Source organism: Oryctolagus cuniculus, chromosome 3, assembly GCF_964237555.1.
Source record: "Oryctolagus cuniculus chromosome 3, mOryCun1.1, whole genome shotgun sequence".
Taxonomy (NCBI): Eukaryota; Metazoa; Chordata; class Mammalia; order Lagomorpha; family Leporidae; genus Oryctolagus; species Oryctolagus cuniculus.
This window is the reverse complement of record NC_091434.1, coordinates 39,489,830-39,505,329: the sequence shown is the minus strand read 5'-3', so window position 1 is coordinate 39,505,329 and position 15,500 is coordinate 39,489,830. Positions and strand designations below refer to the sequence as shown.

Sequence of the window (15,500 nt, the reverse complement as noted above, 5' to 3'; positions counted from 1 at the left end):
TTTCAATCAATCATTTTTTAAAAGCAGGGCAATAACATTGACACAAGACTATTATATAACCTACAGATCTTTTTCAAATTTTACCAGTTGTCTCAAAACTGCCCTTTATACAAAAACAAGCCTGGTGGTCATAGTGGGAAGAACCCATTCTCTTTAGGTGCTGCCATCATCCATGCAGCCAGGGCTGTCCTGAAGTCCTGCCTCGGGAGAACCCCCAGTTTGGCCCGAAGGGTTGCTGCACGCACATGAGCCACCTGTACCATGTCCCAGGGTATAAGGAGAAGTCATTTGGCACAGTCTTTAAGTGACTGTTCAGGATATTGGCCCCTACTGCATGTTAAAAACCTTCATTTCCCTGCCCCCCAACCCTGATCCCATGTACAGGTAGAGTCTGAAGACACTCTTCCCAGCCGCAGAGCCCGAGCCGTGTGCCCTGTGCTCGGTCAGACCAGCCGCTTGCAGACAAACCGGCTGCGTCCCTAAACTCTGTAGCTGTGTTAGCCCCGAAACCAGTCGGGGGCTGAGTGGAGAATGACATCTGGAAGCTCTAGAAAAGACACCTTGCAGTGTCTCTTGTCTGTTTTCCTCAGTGTCCTGTATAATTAGCTGTGTGATCTCGGCTTAGCTTCTTGTTTAAAATCACATGAATAAGATGAAAGCAATCTCCAGGGTGCTCGGTGGAGATTAGGAGAGATAATCAAGTGTGCTTGCCACATAGGGAGCGGTCAGGGACCAGGAGCAGCAGCAATGCTTATTAGGTTTGGCTAATGTTGTCTCTGTTCTTGGCTCAGGCTGTCTAGGAGTGAGGTCACCCATTGGCAGGTGTTCACTTATCAAACCCAGTGTTTTCAAGATGTTCTTACATGAGAATTCCTGGGGATGTTTGTGAGACCTAGATTTTTCTGTGCCCTTTCTTGGAATTCTGGAATTGGAGGATCCATGGTAGACAAGGACACTGTTTAACGTTTTCCAGGTGATTCTTTGGGTTCATAAAATATGGCAAATGTTGGAGGCGTGAGTTGATTCATGAAGAGCAGAGAAGGAAGGGAGGCGACATCTGTAGCATCGCCTCCCTGGCTTGCACGTCTCAGAAACATCAACCTCATGAACCTCATGGCTGGTTCTTGCCATGTGAAGTTTTTGTATGAGAATTCAGTTATTGTATTATTCCTTGACATCTTACTTCATTATTTCATTCAGTTAAATAATTTCCACAGTCTGTCTCTTGCTTAAATGCTAACTTGTTACTGCCCCATCCCCTATTGGTAAGCGTAAAAGTGACACGGGGATCTTTTATTTTATTTTAATGTTTTTGATAAGACACTTTACTGTTCTTTTATAAAGATTTATATGTTTATTTGAAGGGCAGAGTTACAGAAAATCAGAGAGAGAGAGAGAGAGAGAGAGAGAGGTCCTCCATCTACTGGTTCACTCCCCAAATGGTCTCAATAACAGGAGTTGGGCTGATCTGAAGTCAGGAGCCAGGAGCCTCTTCTGAGTCTGCCACCCTGGCACAGGGGCCCAAGCCCTTGGGCCATCTTCCACTGCTTACCCAGACCAAAGCAGAGAGCTGAATCGGAAGAGGAGCAGCCGGGACTCAAACTGGTGTCCATATGAGATGCTGACACCGCAGGCGGAGGCTTAGCCTCCTGGCCCCTACCTTCAGATCAGTGTATCTCTGGCCATTGCAGCCATTTGGGGAATGAACCAGCAGACAGAAGACCTCTTTCTGCCTCTGCCTCTCTGTGACTCTGCCTTTCAAATAAAATAAATAAATCTTAAAAAATGAAATAAAATAGGGGCTGGTGATGTGGCATAGCAGATAAGGCTGCAGCCTGCAGTACCGGCATCCCATATGGGCACCCAGCTGCTCCACTTCCCATCCAGCTCTCTGCTATGGCCTGGGAAAGCAGTAGAAGATGGCCAAGTCCTTGGGCCCCTGCACCCGGGTGGGAGACCTAGAGGAGGCTCCTGGCTCTTGGCTTCGGATTGGCTCAGCTCTGGCCATTGGGGCCACTTGGGGAGTGACCAGCAGATGGAAGACCTCTCTCTCTCTCTCTCTCTCTAACTCTGACTTTCAAATAAATAAATCTTTTAGAGAAAATGTCTGTACCTTGCCCTCTAGGACAGGTTGTGAGAAAAATCATCTTAGGGAGGGCTCTTGTATCTCTTCTGAATCCTGCTACATAGACTCAGGTCTCCCACGTGGGTGCAGGGGACCAAGCACTTTGGCCTTCTCTGCTGCTTTCCAAGGCCATTAGCAGGGGGCTGATTTGGAAGTGGAGCAACCAGAACTGGGATGTGGGCCACAGTGCTGGCCCCTAGACAGACATTTTTGTATCTTAGTAGCTTTTTGGTCTTTAAGGGCCTCTTATTAAAATGTAAATTTGCCTGGAGAAATCACTGGTAAACCTATTATGGGTAAAATTTCAGCCCAGGGCTTAGCTGATCAAATTGTTTTCTGACAGAGTTGAGATCAATACCTTAGGGTAATGAGGACGCTGTGAGTGAGAAGCCTCAGGGACCAGCAGTGCAAGGCACAGAGCACTAAACCTCTGCCTGCTCTCCAAGTTTAAGCAGTAATAGCTCTACATAGTATTTTTTCAGCTCTGTTTATTTTATTTTTTTAACTTTCATTTAATAAATATAAATTTTCAAAGTACAACTTTTGGATTATAGTGGCTTTTCCCCCCATAACCTCCCTCCCACCCATAACCATCCCATCTCCCATTCCCTCTCCCATCCCATTCACATCAAGATTCATTTTCAATTATCTTTATATACAGAAGATTAATTTAGAATATACTAAGTAAAGATTTCAACAGTTTGCACCCACACAGACACACAAAGTATAAAGTACTGTTTGAGTAGTAGTTATACCGTTTATTCACATAGTACAGCACATTAAGGACAGAGATCCTACATGAGGAGTAAGTACACAGTGACTCCTGTTGTTGATTTAACAATTGACACTCTTATTTATGGTGTTAGTAATCACCCTAGGCTCTTGTCATGAGCTGCCAAGGCTATGGAAGCCTCTTGAGTTCACGAACTCTGATCTTATTTAGACAAGGCCATAGTCAAAGTGGAAGTTCTCTCCTCCCTTCAGAGAAAGGTACCTCCTTCTTTGATGACCCATTCTTTCCGCTGGGATCTCACAGAGATCTTTCATTTAGGGTTGTTTTGTTTTGTTTTGTTTTGTTTTTTCTTTGCCACAGTGTCTTGGCTTTCCATGTCTAAAATACTCTCTTGGGCTTTTTAGCCAGATCCGAATGCCTTAAGGGCTGATTCTGAGGCTAGAGTGCTGTTTAGGGCATTTGCCATTCTATGAGTCTGCTGTGTATCCTGCTTCCCATGTTGGGTTGTTCTCTCCTTTTTAATTCTATCAGTTAGTATTAGCAGACACTAGTCTTGTTTATGTGATCCCTTTGACTCTTAAGCCTATCATTATGATCAATTATGAACTGAAACTGATCACTTTGACTAGTGAGATGGCATTGGTACATGCCACATTGATGGGATTGAATTGGAATCCCCTGGCAAGTTTCCAACTCTACCACTGGGGTAAGTCCAATTGTCAGCTCTGTTTATTTTAAATAACATGAATATTTAACATGATAAATTCTGAGTAGATAGACATAAGATATAGTAACACTATAAACTATCAATTTGAACCCCAACATGTGTTTTCAGACTAATAAAAGCTTAAATTTATCTTAGTTAAGATCTTACTTCTTGAAATTCTAACATTTGTAGTTTATAAGTGAAACAGGATCTTGTCATTCTTCTGCACTGTTTCTTTACCCAGATTTTAGATAAGATAGGAAGTTCTTCAGCACAAATCTCGATTATGCAGTTCATTTTTTAAGTGTAGAAGGTCCTGCTTTCAGCCTGACATGATGCTGGCCACAACGTGTCCTGTTTGTTCCCATTGCTTCTCAGTGGGAATGACTCTAAAGTTCCATTTGTTTATATCTCCTCTCTCTTTACTAATTGTCATTTGTTTCAAGGGTTTATATAATTTCTCACTGAACCATTTTCATGATGGCTGCTTTAAAACCTTGTCAGGTGATTTCAGCTTCTGTGTCACTCGGCATTGGGATGTCTTCATTGTTTTTTTGTCATCCAGACATTGAGATTTTCTTAGTTCTTGGCATGATGGGTGATTTTTTTTAATTGTATCTTGGACATTTGGGATATTATCTTATGAGACTGTATCTCATTTAAATCTTCTGCTTTATCAAGGCCACTCTGACCCTGTGGCCTTGTGACTGCCAGGTGTAGAGTGGGAGCTCCCAGGTGACCTCCACTGACACCATCATGCAGCGGGATTGGACTCTCATCACAGCCTGATGAGGGGGAGAGCTAGCTCCCAGCCAACCTTTGCAGGCACGGGTGGGCTGCAGTTTTCCTGTGGTGTTCAGCTGGGATAGTACTTATTGTCCAGAAGGTCTGTGTCTAGAGAGTAGGTTTTGCTTGGGGCTATTTCTTCTGACTGCTTTTTGGGGTTTTGGGATGGCTGGCTTCTCCAGATCCAGTCTGAGATGTATGAAGCCAGGAATAACAACTGCTGCAAAACTGAACTCAGTTAAAGTCCCTAGGTGGCCAGCCTTCTCTTCTCCATCTCCCAGAGTCCTCTGTCAGCTTGAAATAAAAATATAAAGATACATCTCCCAAGAACAGGACTTCTTGGAGATAATCTATAAGAAGTAGAATTGCAATCTGGACATACACACAGACCAGAGTGGCCCCTAGAATATCAGACAAAAGAAAAGGTTAGAGTCTTGCTGGGGAAAGTGGAGGTTATACAAGTTGTTTGGAAAGAAAGTTAGCTGGGGCTGGCAAGTTCTGGTGGGCGAGTGCCAGCTATTGCAGATACAACTTGTATTCTTAGAATTACCATCAGACCTTTGGGATTGGGCTTGAGAGGTCATCTGGGAACAGGCTTATGCAACCTGAGGGATTTTCCTCATGGCCTCTTGATTCTATTTTAGTGGACTATAATAAAGATGACTTCATTTTGCATATTCCATGTGCACATTCCTTGTGTTTGTTTATTGTAGAACATTTGGAGTCGTTCTCTGGATGTAACTGGGGGAGTAGGGATAAGTGCATCTACTTCATCTTGTCCCAGAACGGGAGCTCTCAGTGCCACAGTATTTTGACTCTAGAAAGTCACACACGTCTCCTTGGGATCCTGTGACCTAGCACAACAGAGTCCCTGTCCGCCCAGAATTCTGCTCCCTGTCTGCAGGTGCACCAAAAGCCCCACACCGTTGTTTGTGGCTCTTCATGGTGCAGCCTCCTGCCCCAGCAGACGGAGTAGCAGCCGAAGGGCACCACCCATTGCTTCTGAGTGCTTCTCTGACTTGCGTGCATTTTCTCCTAACAGGTGAAATACATATGGGAGGTCAGGAACATTTTTATATGGAAACCCAGTCTGTGCTTGTTGTGCCCAAAGGAGAGGATCAAGAAATGGATGTCTATGCATCTACACAGTTTCCCAAATACATCCAGGTACCGTGAGGCTGTTGTGGATTGGGCTGTGGCTAAATGGTTTCTACCAGCAAGATATAACAAGAGCAATTTGAGACACAATGCCATTTCTTCAGGAGCTGAGGAAACATGGAGCACGAATAGCCACGTTGATCTGGGTGTTAGTAGCCCTATGACTTCAAAGCTTTCGAAAGAACATTATTGACAGAGCGGCTTTTTGTTTGTAGATCTTTAAAATCAGTCGTGCAATCATGCTCTGCTCTTGGTGCTGTTAATAACACAGAAGGAAAAAGAGGAAGGCCTGCCTCAAAACCATGTAATGCCTAACATATATGAGGCATTTAGCAAACAGTATTGGCAAGGGTAAAGCCAGCCGCTGCATCAGCCTCAGCAAATTTCCATGGGCGGAGGAGTTGAGGGAAAGGAGAGTTTGCTAAGGGATGGAATTCACCTAGGAAGTCCCACAGAGGAGTCTTATTTTTGAATTTATGGTTACAATGAGATTTGTGTAAATGGCAGGAGAAGATAGGCCAGTTTTAGGCAGTTCCACAGCAAATCAAATGCCACTCACATATTCATTCACTCCCATCTTGTGCAGCCATTTGTTGTCCGTGTCCCCTACCCCAGGCAACATGCACACGGGAAGGGAGGGATGACATATGACTGCCCAAGCTAACATGGAGGGTGCTTCCAGGGGAGGCTGTGTCACAGTGAAGGGCACGACGCAGAGAGATCTTTATGCAGAAGCCCGTAAGCAGCCTGTGCCGCTATCAGAGGAGTGGGAACGTGCGGATGTAGAGAACGGGGTGTTGTAGAAGGTGGAACTCTAAGGAGGGTCTGGTGCGCTCCATCCCAGTCCTGTTCTGCTCTGCTCTCTCTGTGTAAGACTTCGATGACCTCTAAACAGAAGATGGCAAAGAAGAATGGAACCTGCCTCCAGGGCAGACCACCTGGCCAATGCTAGCAGTAACCCAAATGGCAGGTGGGAGGTGCCCCTTCTCCAGCGGAGACAGAAGAGGTCAGGACGAGGGCCCCAGCTGGGGGGCTTGGAAGGGCACGGAGTCCCACTGTTCCAGGAAACATGCCTAAGGGAAATATTTCAGCGAAAAGGATCTTCTGGATGTGGTTCATGGGGAAAATACAAAAAACTGTTATAAAAAAAAACTCACTGTTATCTCAAGAACTACTTGATGTTAATACTAGCTTTGGGCCGGTGCCGCGGCTCACTAGGCTAATCCTCCACCTTGCAGTGCCGGCACACCGGGTTCTAGTCCCGGTCGGGGCGCCGGATTCTGTCCCGGTTGCCCCTCTTCCAGGCCAGCTCTCTGCCGTAGCCAGGGAGTGCAGTGGAGGATGGCCCAAGTCCTTGGGCCCTGCACCCCATGGGAGACCAGGAGAAGCACCTGGCTCCTGCCATCGGACCAGCCGCGGCGGCCATTGGAGGGTGAACCAACGGCAAAAGGAAGACCTTTCTCTCTGTCTCTCTCTCTCTCACTGTCCACTCTGCCTGTCAAAAAAAAAAAAAAAAAAAAAAAAAAAGATACTAGTTTTGGCAGTGTCATTATAGACAGATATCTTTGAGATCAGTTGGGCATGTGTGCTAAGGTTATCGGACATTGCTGTTATTTGTGATAACCACACAGTTCGGGCATCTTCTCTAACGTCATGGAATCAGAGTGCACACTGGCTGTCATGCTCCGGTTTCAGGGGACAGTTTCCTTTCGTTAAGGTCATGAATGGACAGTGAAAGTCACACGAAGTCCTGGTTGAAGCTGGGCGAGATTAACGAGAGCTGTTATTATTCACAGGACATGGTTGCCACAGTCTTGAAGCTCCCAGTGAACAAGGTCATGTGCCACGTCAAACGTGTTGGTGGGGCATTTGGGGGGAAGGTGTTCAAAGCCAGCATTATGGCAGCTATTGCCGCATTTGCTGCCAACAAGTAAGTGGAGAAAATCTGCTAAATATACTAAAAATAAAATGAAATCACACTGAAAACTCTCAATATCGGGATTAATGAGGGAGAATCTGGGCCAAGATCATTTAAAATCACACATCATCTACAAACACACAAATAGGCTGCCAACTGATGATATCTTCTTTGTTCTATATGATTAATGTATATTCTATAAGAACCAAAATCAGAATCAGTTACTAAAAAGAATGGAAACCACAGTAAAAATATTATAATATCAGGAAAGTAGATAGAAATGAATCCTGAATGAGTAGGGTGGGGGTTGCTTGTTCTTAGCACCAGTTGGATGGACCTATGTTCATATAGGGTCCTATATGTGACCTTTTGAACTATATATATCTATATGTCTCTATAAATAGATACATGGATAATTGATAGATAGATAGATTCTCTTGATTTAAATAGGAACTTTCCATTGGTCATGTCTACATGCTGCCATTTGGCTCTGAGGATCTTAAAACATGACCATAGGCAGTTTTCCATGGAGCAGGCTTATCTAGAAGGCTGCATTTCTTTCTCAAGTAGTATATGGCAGTTCCTCCATCTTAAGAAGCAAAAGACCTTGACTTCAGCAGTGTCCTATCCAGGAATACTTGGCAGGCAGCCTGCATCTGAGTTCCTCCACTGATAGCCAGTCTAAGACACGACCCTGAGACCAGTTACCTACAGCCGAGTTGTGATCGCAGCAGGAAAGACCCCCCCAGAGCAATACCGTGGAGTGTCTGGCCCTGGAAAGTCTCCCTCTACCAAGTAGCACTATGCCCTGGCCCAAAGGGAGAGCAGGCACTGTGCGCCTGAGGTCGGCAGAAGCCAGGTGCATGGAGCGGTTCTGGTGGTTTGGGATGTGTGCAGACACCATGAGGCCCTCCCCAGAAGTGACATAACCCCTAGGTAATACAGTTGGTAGAAGAGTTTCCTTTTCTTGCTTTTTTTTTCCCTGGTAGACATGGTCGTGCAGTCCGCTGCATTCTGGAACGAGGAGAAGACATGTTAATTACTGGAGGGCGCCATCCTTACCTTGGAAAGTACAAAGTGAGTCCAAGAGGCAGGGATGAGGATGATTTCCGTTATGGAAAAAGCATTCCATAAATGCAGAGGGCACATTGTGGGGGGAGGCTCTTTTCTAACGGGGCACAGGGAGCAGATCAGCAGGGGTGCTGCTGTTAACTTTCTACTCCTGTGCTGTTTAATTCCTGGCTGACCCACTTTGCTCAAAGATGTCAGTTTGAGGAAAGCACTGACTAGTACTTTTGGCTGCTACTAAGTGCATAATTGGGAAACCTGAATATTTAGGGCCATGAAAGCAGATCTGATAACCGTACTTATTCCCACATACCAAAGAGGTAAAAATTGAATAATTCCCATAATAATAGGGTTTTGTGAAGTTGCAGTTATTTGTGAATGAGTTCCTCATTTTTCAATATATCTAAGATGCTTTCATAAAACTATATCCCAGAAATTCCCTGAAAAACTTGCATAAGTAAAAAAATAGTATTCATTTATAAGAAATAATTGTACTTGTCACAGTGGGATAACTGCTTGAACAAAACCTCTCAGGAACTTAGACCCTCACTGTGTCATTTCCTGCTTAAGCACCAGCCCCATGTAATCAGCGAGGGTGTGGAACTCTGCCCCACAAAATCATTCCGAGACTGGAGCTTTTTCCAGCCAGTGACTGCGCTGTCCAGTGCAGTAGCACTAGGAACATATGGCTATTTAAATTTACTTGTAAATGAACTACATTGAATAAAATTCAAATTCAGTTTCCCAGTTGCATCAGCCCTATTTCAAGTGCCCAGCCCCCTTATGTGGTTAGTAACTACCATACTGGACAGTGCAAGCACAGAGTATTCCATTGGAGGACTCCACTCTGGGGGTTCAGAGACCTCCATGTATTTGCTGCAGAGGGCAGCAGACAAGGAAGGGAAGCAAGGGAGCAGGCTTGGCCCCAAAGCCAGTTTCAAAGATCAGTTGTCTTCCCCCAGGCTGGATTCATGAACGATGGCAGGATCGTGGCCTTGGATGTGGAACATTATAGCAATGGAGGCTGCTCCCTGGATGAGTCATTATTGGTAAGTGTTGGAAAGAGCAAATTCACGTCTGGGAACAACATTTTTTTTTTAAGATTTATTTATTTATTTGAAAGTCAGAGTTACACAGAGAGAGGAAAGGCAGAGAGAGAGAGGTCTTCCATCCAATGGTTCACACCCCAATTGGCCACAGCAGCCGGAGCTGTGCCGATCCGAAGCCGGGAGCCAGGAGCTTCTTCCAGATCTCTCATGTGGGTGCAGGGGCCCAAAGACTTAGGCCATAGCAGAGAGCTGCATCGGAAGTTGAGCAGCCAGGATTTGAACCGTCACGCATACGGGATGCCCCACACTGAGTCTTAACAACCAGAAATGTCTCCAAGCTTTGCCAAATGCCTGTAGGTGGTGGGGATGAAGGGCAGGGGGGCAGGATTGCTCCTGGTTGAGACCCCATCCATGAGAACAAATGCTGTTTTCTAGAATATGGCACTCATTGCATTCGGTAGGCCCGGAGCGAATGTTTCAAGGACTCTGGGAAATACTTGAAATCTGAAAAAAGTGCATTTGCTCTAAAAATAGGAAAATTTAATGATTTAAAATAAATTGTTCAGACCCTTCAAAAGCATTTTACAATAACCTGTTTTTCTTTGGGCGTGGGCGTATTTTGGCATGTTCTGCGTGAAGGGAGCTGCCACTTCCAACCAGGTTCTGGCCCGAGGCCTCAGAGTGGTGCCGCAGGTACAGAGGGCCTGGAGGTCTTCCCACGTCAACTCTGGCTTCCTGCAGGTCATAGAAATGGGACTCCTGAAAATGGAAAACGCCTACAAGTTTCCCAACCTGCGCTGCCGGGGTTGGGCGTGCAGAACCAACCTTCCCTCCAACACGGCTTTCCGCGGCTTCGGCTTTCCCCAGGCGGGGCTCATCACCGAGTGCTGTATCACGGAAGTTGCAGCCAAATGCGGTTTGTCCCCCGAGAAGGTAACGCTAAATTACCCTCCTGCACGAAAAGACAGCAAGTCCCTGAGGTGGGAGGGCCCTGGGAGGTCCAGCAGGCGGAGGAATTTGAGATCCCGGCCGCGCAACTCACTGCATGATGCAGAGCCTGGACTCCGAAATTCAGTGATTCTCGTCTTACCCGGACTCCACCGCAGTCAGCCCGAGGCAGAGGGTATTGTGGAGTAGGCGCTGGATTCTCAACCCGAGTCCCCTGGGAAGTTCCCATTGAATGGGGGCTGTGACCACTAGCAGCAAGTTCTGTTAAACCCCTTTCCCTAACGTCTCAACCAAGTGGTCATAAAGTTTGCATTGCAGTTGCTCAACCAGTCCTTATTCAGTTCTTTAAGTCCCAGGCTCAATTTCATTCACTAACAAAGACTCCTCCCTCGAGGGTGTCCCCTGCACCCCCAGACCCTGGAGTGGAATGAGGTTGGGGAGACGTGCTGAGGCTCTCTCACCCTCTCCTCCGCTGTGACTTCTGCTGTGATGGGGGGGGGGGGTAGGGAGGAGGTGGGGGGTAGCAAGGAAACATATAGCCTCTCCCATGCGACTTCTCCCAAGGGGCTCAGGGTCCTGTCTTTGATGAGATGGAGCCACTTTCCAAGTATGTGGCCACTGCTGCCAGGTGTCCCAGCAATTGACATTCCCTGGTAAGGGTCAGCTAGATCTCCAGCTGGCACCCCAAGTGGTGTTTGCTCTGTGTCCCAGCAATCTTTGCAAAGTCCCACTCCTCGATTAAATTCATCTCCTTCTTTCCACTCAACATTAGACTATGTGGCCATTGGCAGGAACCACCTTCTGTGTGTCTCTTGAATCTGTGGGGGTGCTTGTCCCCTACCAGCCCCTCATCTTCAAATTCTGTCACCCATGGGGGCACAAGAGGGAGAATCACAGAGAGACCCCCTTCCTCCCCAGGAGAGAGGGAGGAGAGGATAGCTTCCGAGAATGTCACAGCTCATGAATTTCCAGTCTTCCTCTAGTCAGGGAGTCAGGGGAGCAGAGTGTGTGCCTGTAATGGCCCCTGTGAGCTTGGGGAGGTGGGGCTGGCCACACAGGGAGTTTTCTCAACTGGGCCTGTCAGGTGCTTGGCGTCTTTTGATCCTAGCTAGGGGTTCTTAGTTGCCAGTGGTAGGAATACAAGGAAATTCTCTCTGCTTCAGACACCTTGGGATAGAATCTTTTAATTTGTTCTTCATCCTAGCTATTGGTTATGTTTAAACAAACTTTTATGCTTGTCTGTCTGAATAATCTAAATATCTGAATAATCTAAATTATGTAGCCGGATACCTTTCTACCTGATATGCACTAATGCAACTAAAATTAAGAGTCAGCAGTGTCCCTGGACAATGTTTAGTTACATAGAGTATAAGGAAAGAATTCCTCCCTTTGAACTTGTGCACGAGCAGTGCAGAAAGCATGCAGGGGCTAACGTAGTTGGTAGAGGAAGAGGGCAATGCTGCACCTTGCAGAAGGCTTTAGCAAGGACAAGGCAGAACTCGGCGTGGACATTGCAGAATGAGCAGACTAGGAGGACGTAGGACTGGATGCTGCTGTGTCTGCTGGGGTTTCCCTTGCCTTTTGATTTCTTCTTTCATAGGTCCGAGCCATAAACTTTTACAAGGAAATTGACCAAACTCCCTATAAACAAGAGATAAATGCCAAGAACCTGACCCAGTGTTGGAACGAATGTCTGGCCAAGTCTTCCTACTTCCAGAGGAAAGTGGCTGTGGAAAAGTTCAATGCCGAGAATTACTGGAAGCAGAGAGGGCTGGCCATCATCCCCCTCAAGTATCCCGTGGGCCTTGGCTCAGTCGCCTATGGTCAGGTCAGTTCTCCAGACACAGTGGGAAGGCCACCGGGACATGGCATTGAGCGGTGTTAAAGGAACTTTCCATTAGGTGGGATTAGCATGTGATTGCAATGTTCAGCTGTTGAACTTCTCCAGAATTATTATTAATCAAACTAGCTTTACTCCAGAAAGGGCAAGAGCTCCTCTGCCTGCATCCCCACAGATGGTGAAAATTTTCTTACTGCGAAATTGCAAGACCTAACATTCCTCCTAGCCCTGGCAATAAACAGCTGAGGGAGCTGCTCTGGGCCCCAGATGGCTCATGAGAGGCTGGGACCCAGGACCTCCCAAACTCTTCTTCCAGCCACTCTGTATTTCTGTGTCATGGACCATGGCTGCAAGGCTTTTGGGTGGGTTGGGGTGAGCTAAACTCAGAAAAGTGACTAATTTAAGTAACTTACTACACAAACTGTAGGAGATTTTCTGATCATATCTACTAGAAATATGAAGGGGAGAACTGGGAAACTTTTCTAGTAGTTTTAATTTCTTTAATTGATGAAATAAATCCCCTTGCCTGGCAGCTAAATCCTCTTGCTGTTTTCACTTCTTCATTCCTGAGTGCATTTAACCTTAATAGCTGGTGAAGGGCTTCCCTATTCAACCTTGTTATATGAGGGTGTTTCAAAAAGTTTGTGGAAATGGAATAAAAAAAATTATTTTGGTGAAAAAAATTGTAATCCATGCATAGTTTGTTTTTAAGACTTATTTACTTGAAAGACAAAGTTACAGAGAGGCAGAGGCAGAGAGAGAGAGAGAGGTCTTCCATCCACTGATTCACTCCCCAAATGACTTCAATGGCCAGAGCTATGCTGATCCAAAGCCAGGAGCTTCTTCTAGGTGTCCCACGTGGGTGCAGGGACCCAAGGACTTGGGACAACTACTGCTTTCCCAGGCCATAGTAGAGAGCTGGATCAGACTTGAACTGGCACCCATATGGGATGCTGGCACTGCAAGTGGCAGCTTTACCTGCTATGCCACAGTGCTGGCCCCCATGCATAGTTTTTATAATCTGAAATCCATGAACTTTTTTGAAGACCCCCCTATACACAGGGATTTCAAATATTTTTTGCACCAAAATAATCATGTCTTTCAATTCCATTTTTCCATGAACTTTCTGTAATACCCTCATATAGCAGTGGTGGGAGACCCTGGTTAGGTTCTTACACTGTCTCCATTGCTGGACAAGTACGTAGGTGAGTTGGCAGAGCCCGCACAGAGCCTCGTCATGCCTCCCCTTTGCAAAATTCACAAAAGGGCACGGCAGGTGTGTTGAGTGATGACAGAATAGGAATAAAGGAGGGAGGCAGGAGCTGTGAAAAGAGTGTTAGTGTGCATTACTTGTGTGTTGAGGGAGCATAGGAGGCCAAGACAAGCGGTTAGGAAGATCCGTCCCCATTCCCATACCCATCTGGTCCCCCGACTCCCCGCGGTGAGCTTTGGTGTCATCCTTTAAACATCTGCATGTGGCTTTGACTTTAGGCAGGTGGTGGCTCAGAGGAGCAGGTGACGAGCACTGGCCTCCTTGTAGCCTTCTGGTCACCTGCACACTCCTCTCTCAGCTGAGAGACACTGTTGGGAGGCTGGGATTAAGAAACAAAGGCGAAAACATGTTTATTAAAGAGAAAGGGGAAAACTGCCAGTGGGAAGAGTTTGTGAGCAGTGACTCTTCCTCTCTGGATAAAGGGAAAAGACAGGCCAGAACCCGGGGTCGGGGAGGGCTTCTGCATTGGGATGGGTGCTGCAGGAACCCCGAGTGCCAGGCTCTGGGTGCAGATACACGGGCTCTCCTCCCCGATTCTGGTCCGTTTTCCCTCATCAGACATTTTTTCAAAAAGGGGACAAAAGTAATAAAACTCACTGAGCATCTACTGTGTTAAAAATCTGTTTAGATTTTATCTCATTAGACCCTCAGGGCAACCTGTAAGATTTTTATCTTCATTTTATCGATGAGAAAATTGAGACTGAGAGAGTTTAAATAGCCTGCCCAAAGCCACACAGCCAGTAGCAGCAGATCCCAGGCCCGAACTCAGGTCCTCACAGCTCCCAACCTTGCACTTCCGCATTTGCGCTGAGCTGTGTCCCCAGGGCTCCTGATGGGGGCCGTGATGGGATTCAGCTCAGCTGGGACAGACACAGCAGCAGCCAGCAGTGCCCATTCGTCCTCAACAGTTGCTGGAAGCCCCCCGGGGAGCTTCTACCCTGAAGATTTCTGCTTAGGGCCGGACGGAAGAGTTGGGCATCAGTCAAGCTGCTTCTCAGAGGCGTTTGTAGAAAGACTCCATTCTGAAGCAGAGCCAATAGAGAGGGCATCAGAAATGACGGCCCCGTGTGTCTCTGTGATCTCCCACTTGGCTCCCCTCTCTGCTGGGAGGCGTGAGTCTCCTGGTTTGGGCCAGGGAAACCAAAGCCCACGGAGAGTCCCGGTGTTGCCCGAGGGCCTCCAATTGTAGAGTGACAGGACGAGGGTCAGACCTCAGTGCTCCCCAGCCTCAAACCCCACATGTCTTCATGGTCCCATACTGCCCCCAGAGCCGCAGGGCTGCTGGCCAACATCAGAGGGGCCCAATGCACCTGGCCGGTGATATACTTAACTCCTAGGTGTGAGCCCCAGAGGCCACAGACAGCGTCACCGTCACCGTCACCGTGTTTCCCGTGCCTTTCCATGGCTCCAGGCAGAGTAGAATCTAAGATGTTTGGGTGGCTGAGGCATTTTGGGAGCCTGTGGGATTAAAGCTAACTTTTCACCAGCGCCAGCAGTTGCTGCTTGAAGCTTTCAATTTCGCCCACCAAGGCCTCTATTTATATTGGAGGACCATCTGTGCCAGTGCTCCCGTTGTGCCGATTCTGTAGATGAAGCTTTGTGGAATTATCTTTTGTGTTGCTAACAATGAACCATCCGGTGGTGCCACTTAACTGAACCAAATTTGACATTTTAAATGGCCAGAGGAGATTGCAGCACCACGTGGAACAAATTACTCAGTGGTCTCTGATAGAAATGCTGCCCTAGACATGCAGGCAGAGTGCTGTCGCCAGCAGGGTCGCACAATGTAGGAAAGGCCCAATCCACTGTAATTGCAGCTCAGTCACCATGCGCTAAGTCGAGCTACCAATTATACCTGCACTCCGCAGAGCCAAGGTCAAATCCAGAGTCTACAAA

General features: G+C 46.9%; 1 protein-coding gene across 1 annotated transcript in view; it reads left to right on the top strand.

Moving 5' to 3' along the window:
* The window catches only part of AOX1 (aldehyde oxidase 1), a 74,123-nt gene that overhangs the window by 43,477 nt on the left and 15,146 nt on the right, over positions 1 to 15,500 (top strand). The window contains 6 exon segments of the mRNA NM_001081990.1: positions 5,393 to 5,517; positions 7,305 to 7,438; positions 8,416 to 8,503; positions 9,457 to 9,543; positions 10,285 to 10,476; positions 12,092 to 12,319. Of these exon segments, the coding sequence (NP_001075459.1) occupies positions 5,393 to 5,517; positions 7,305 to 7,438; positions 8,416 to 8,503; positions 9,457 to 9,543; positions 10,285 to 10,476; positions 12,092 to 12,319 (854 nt within the window).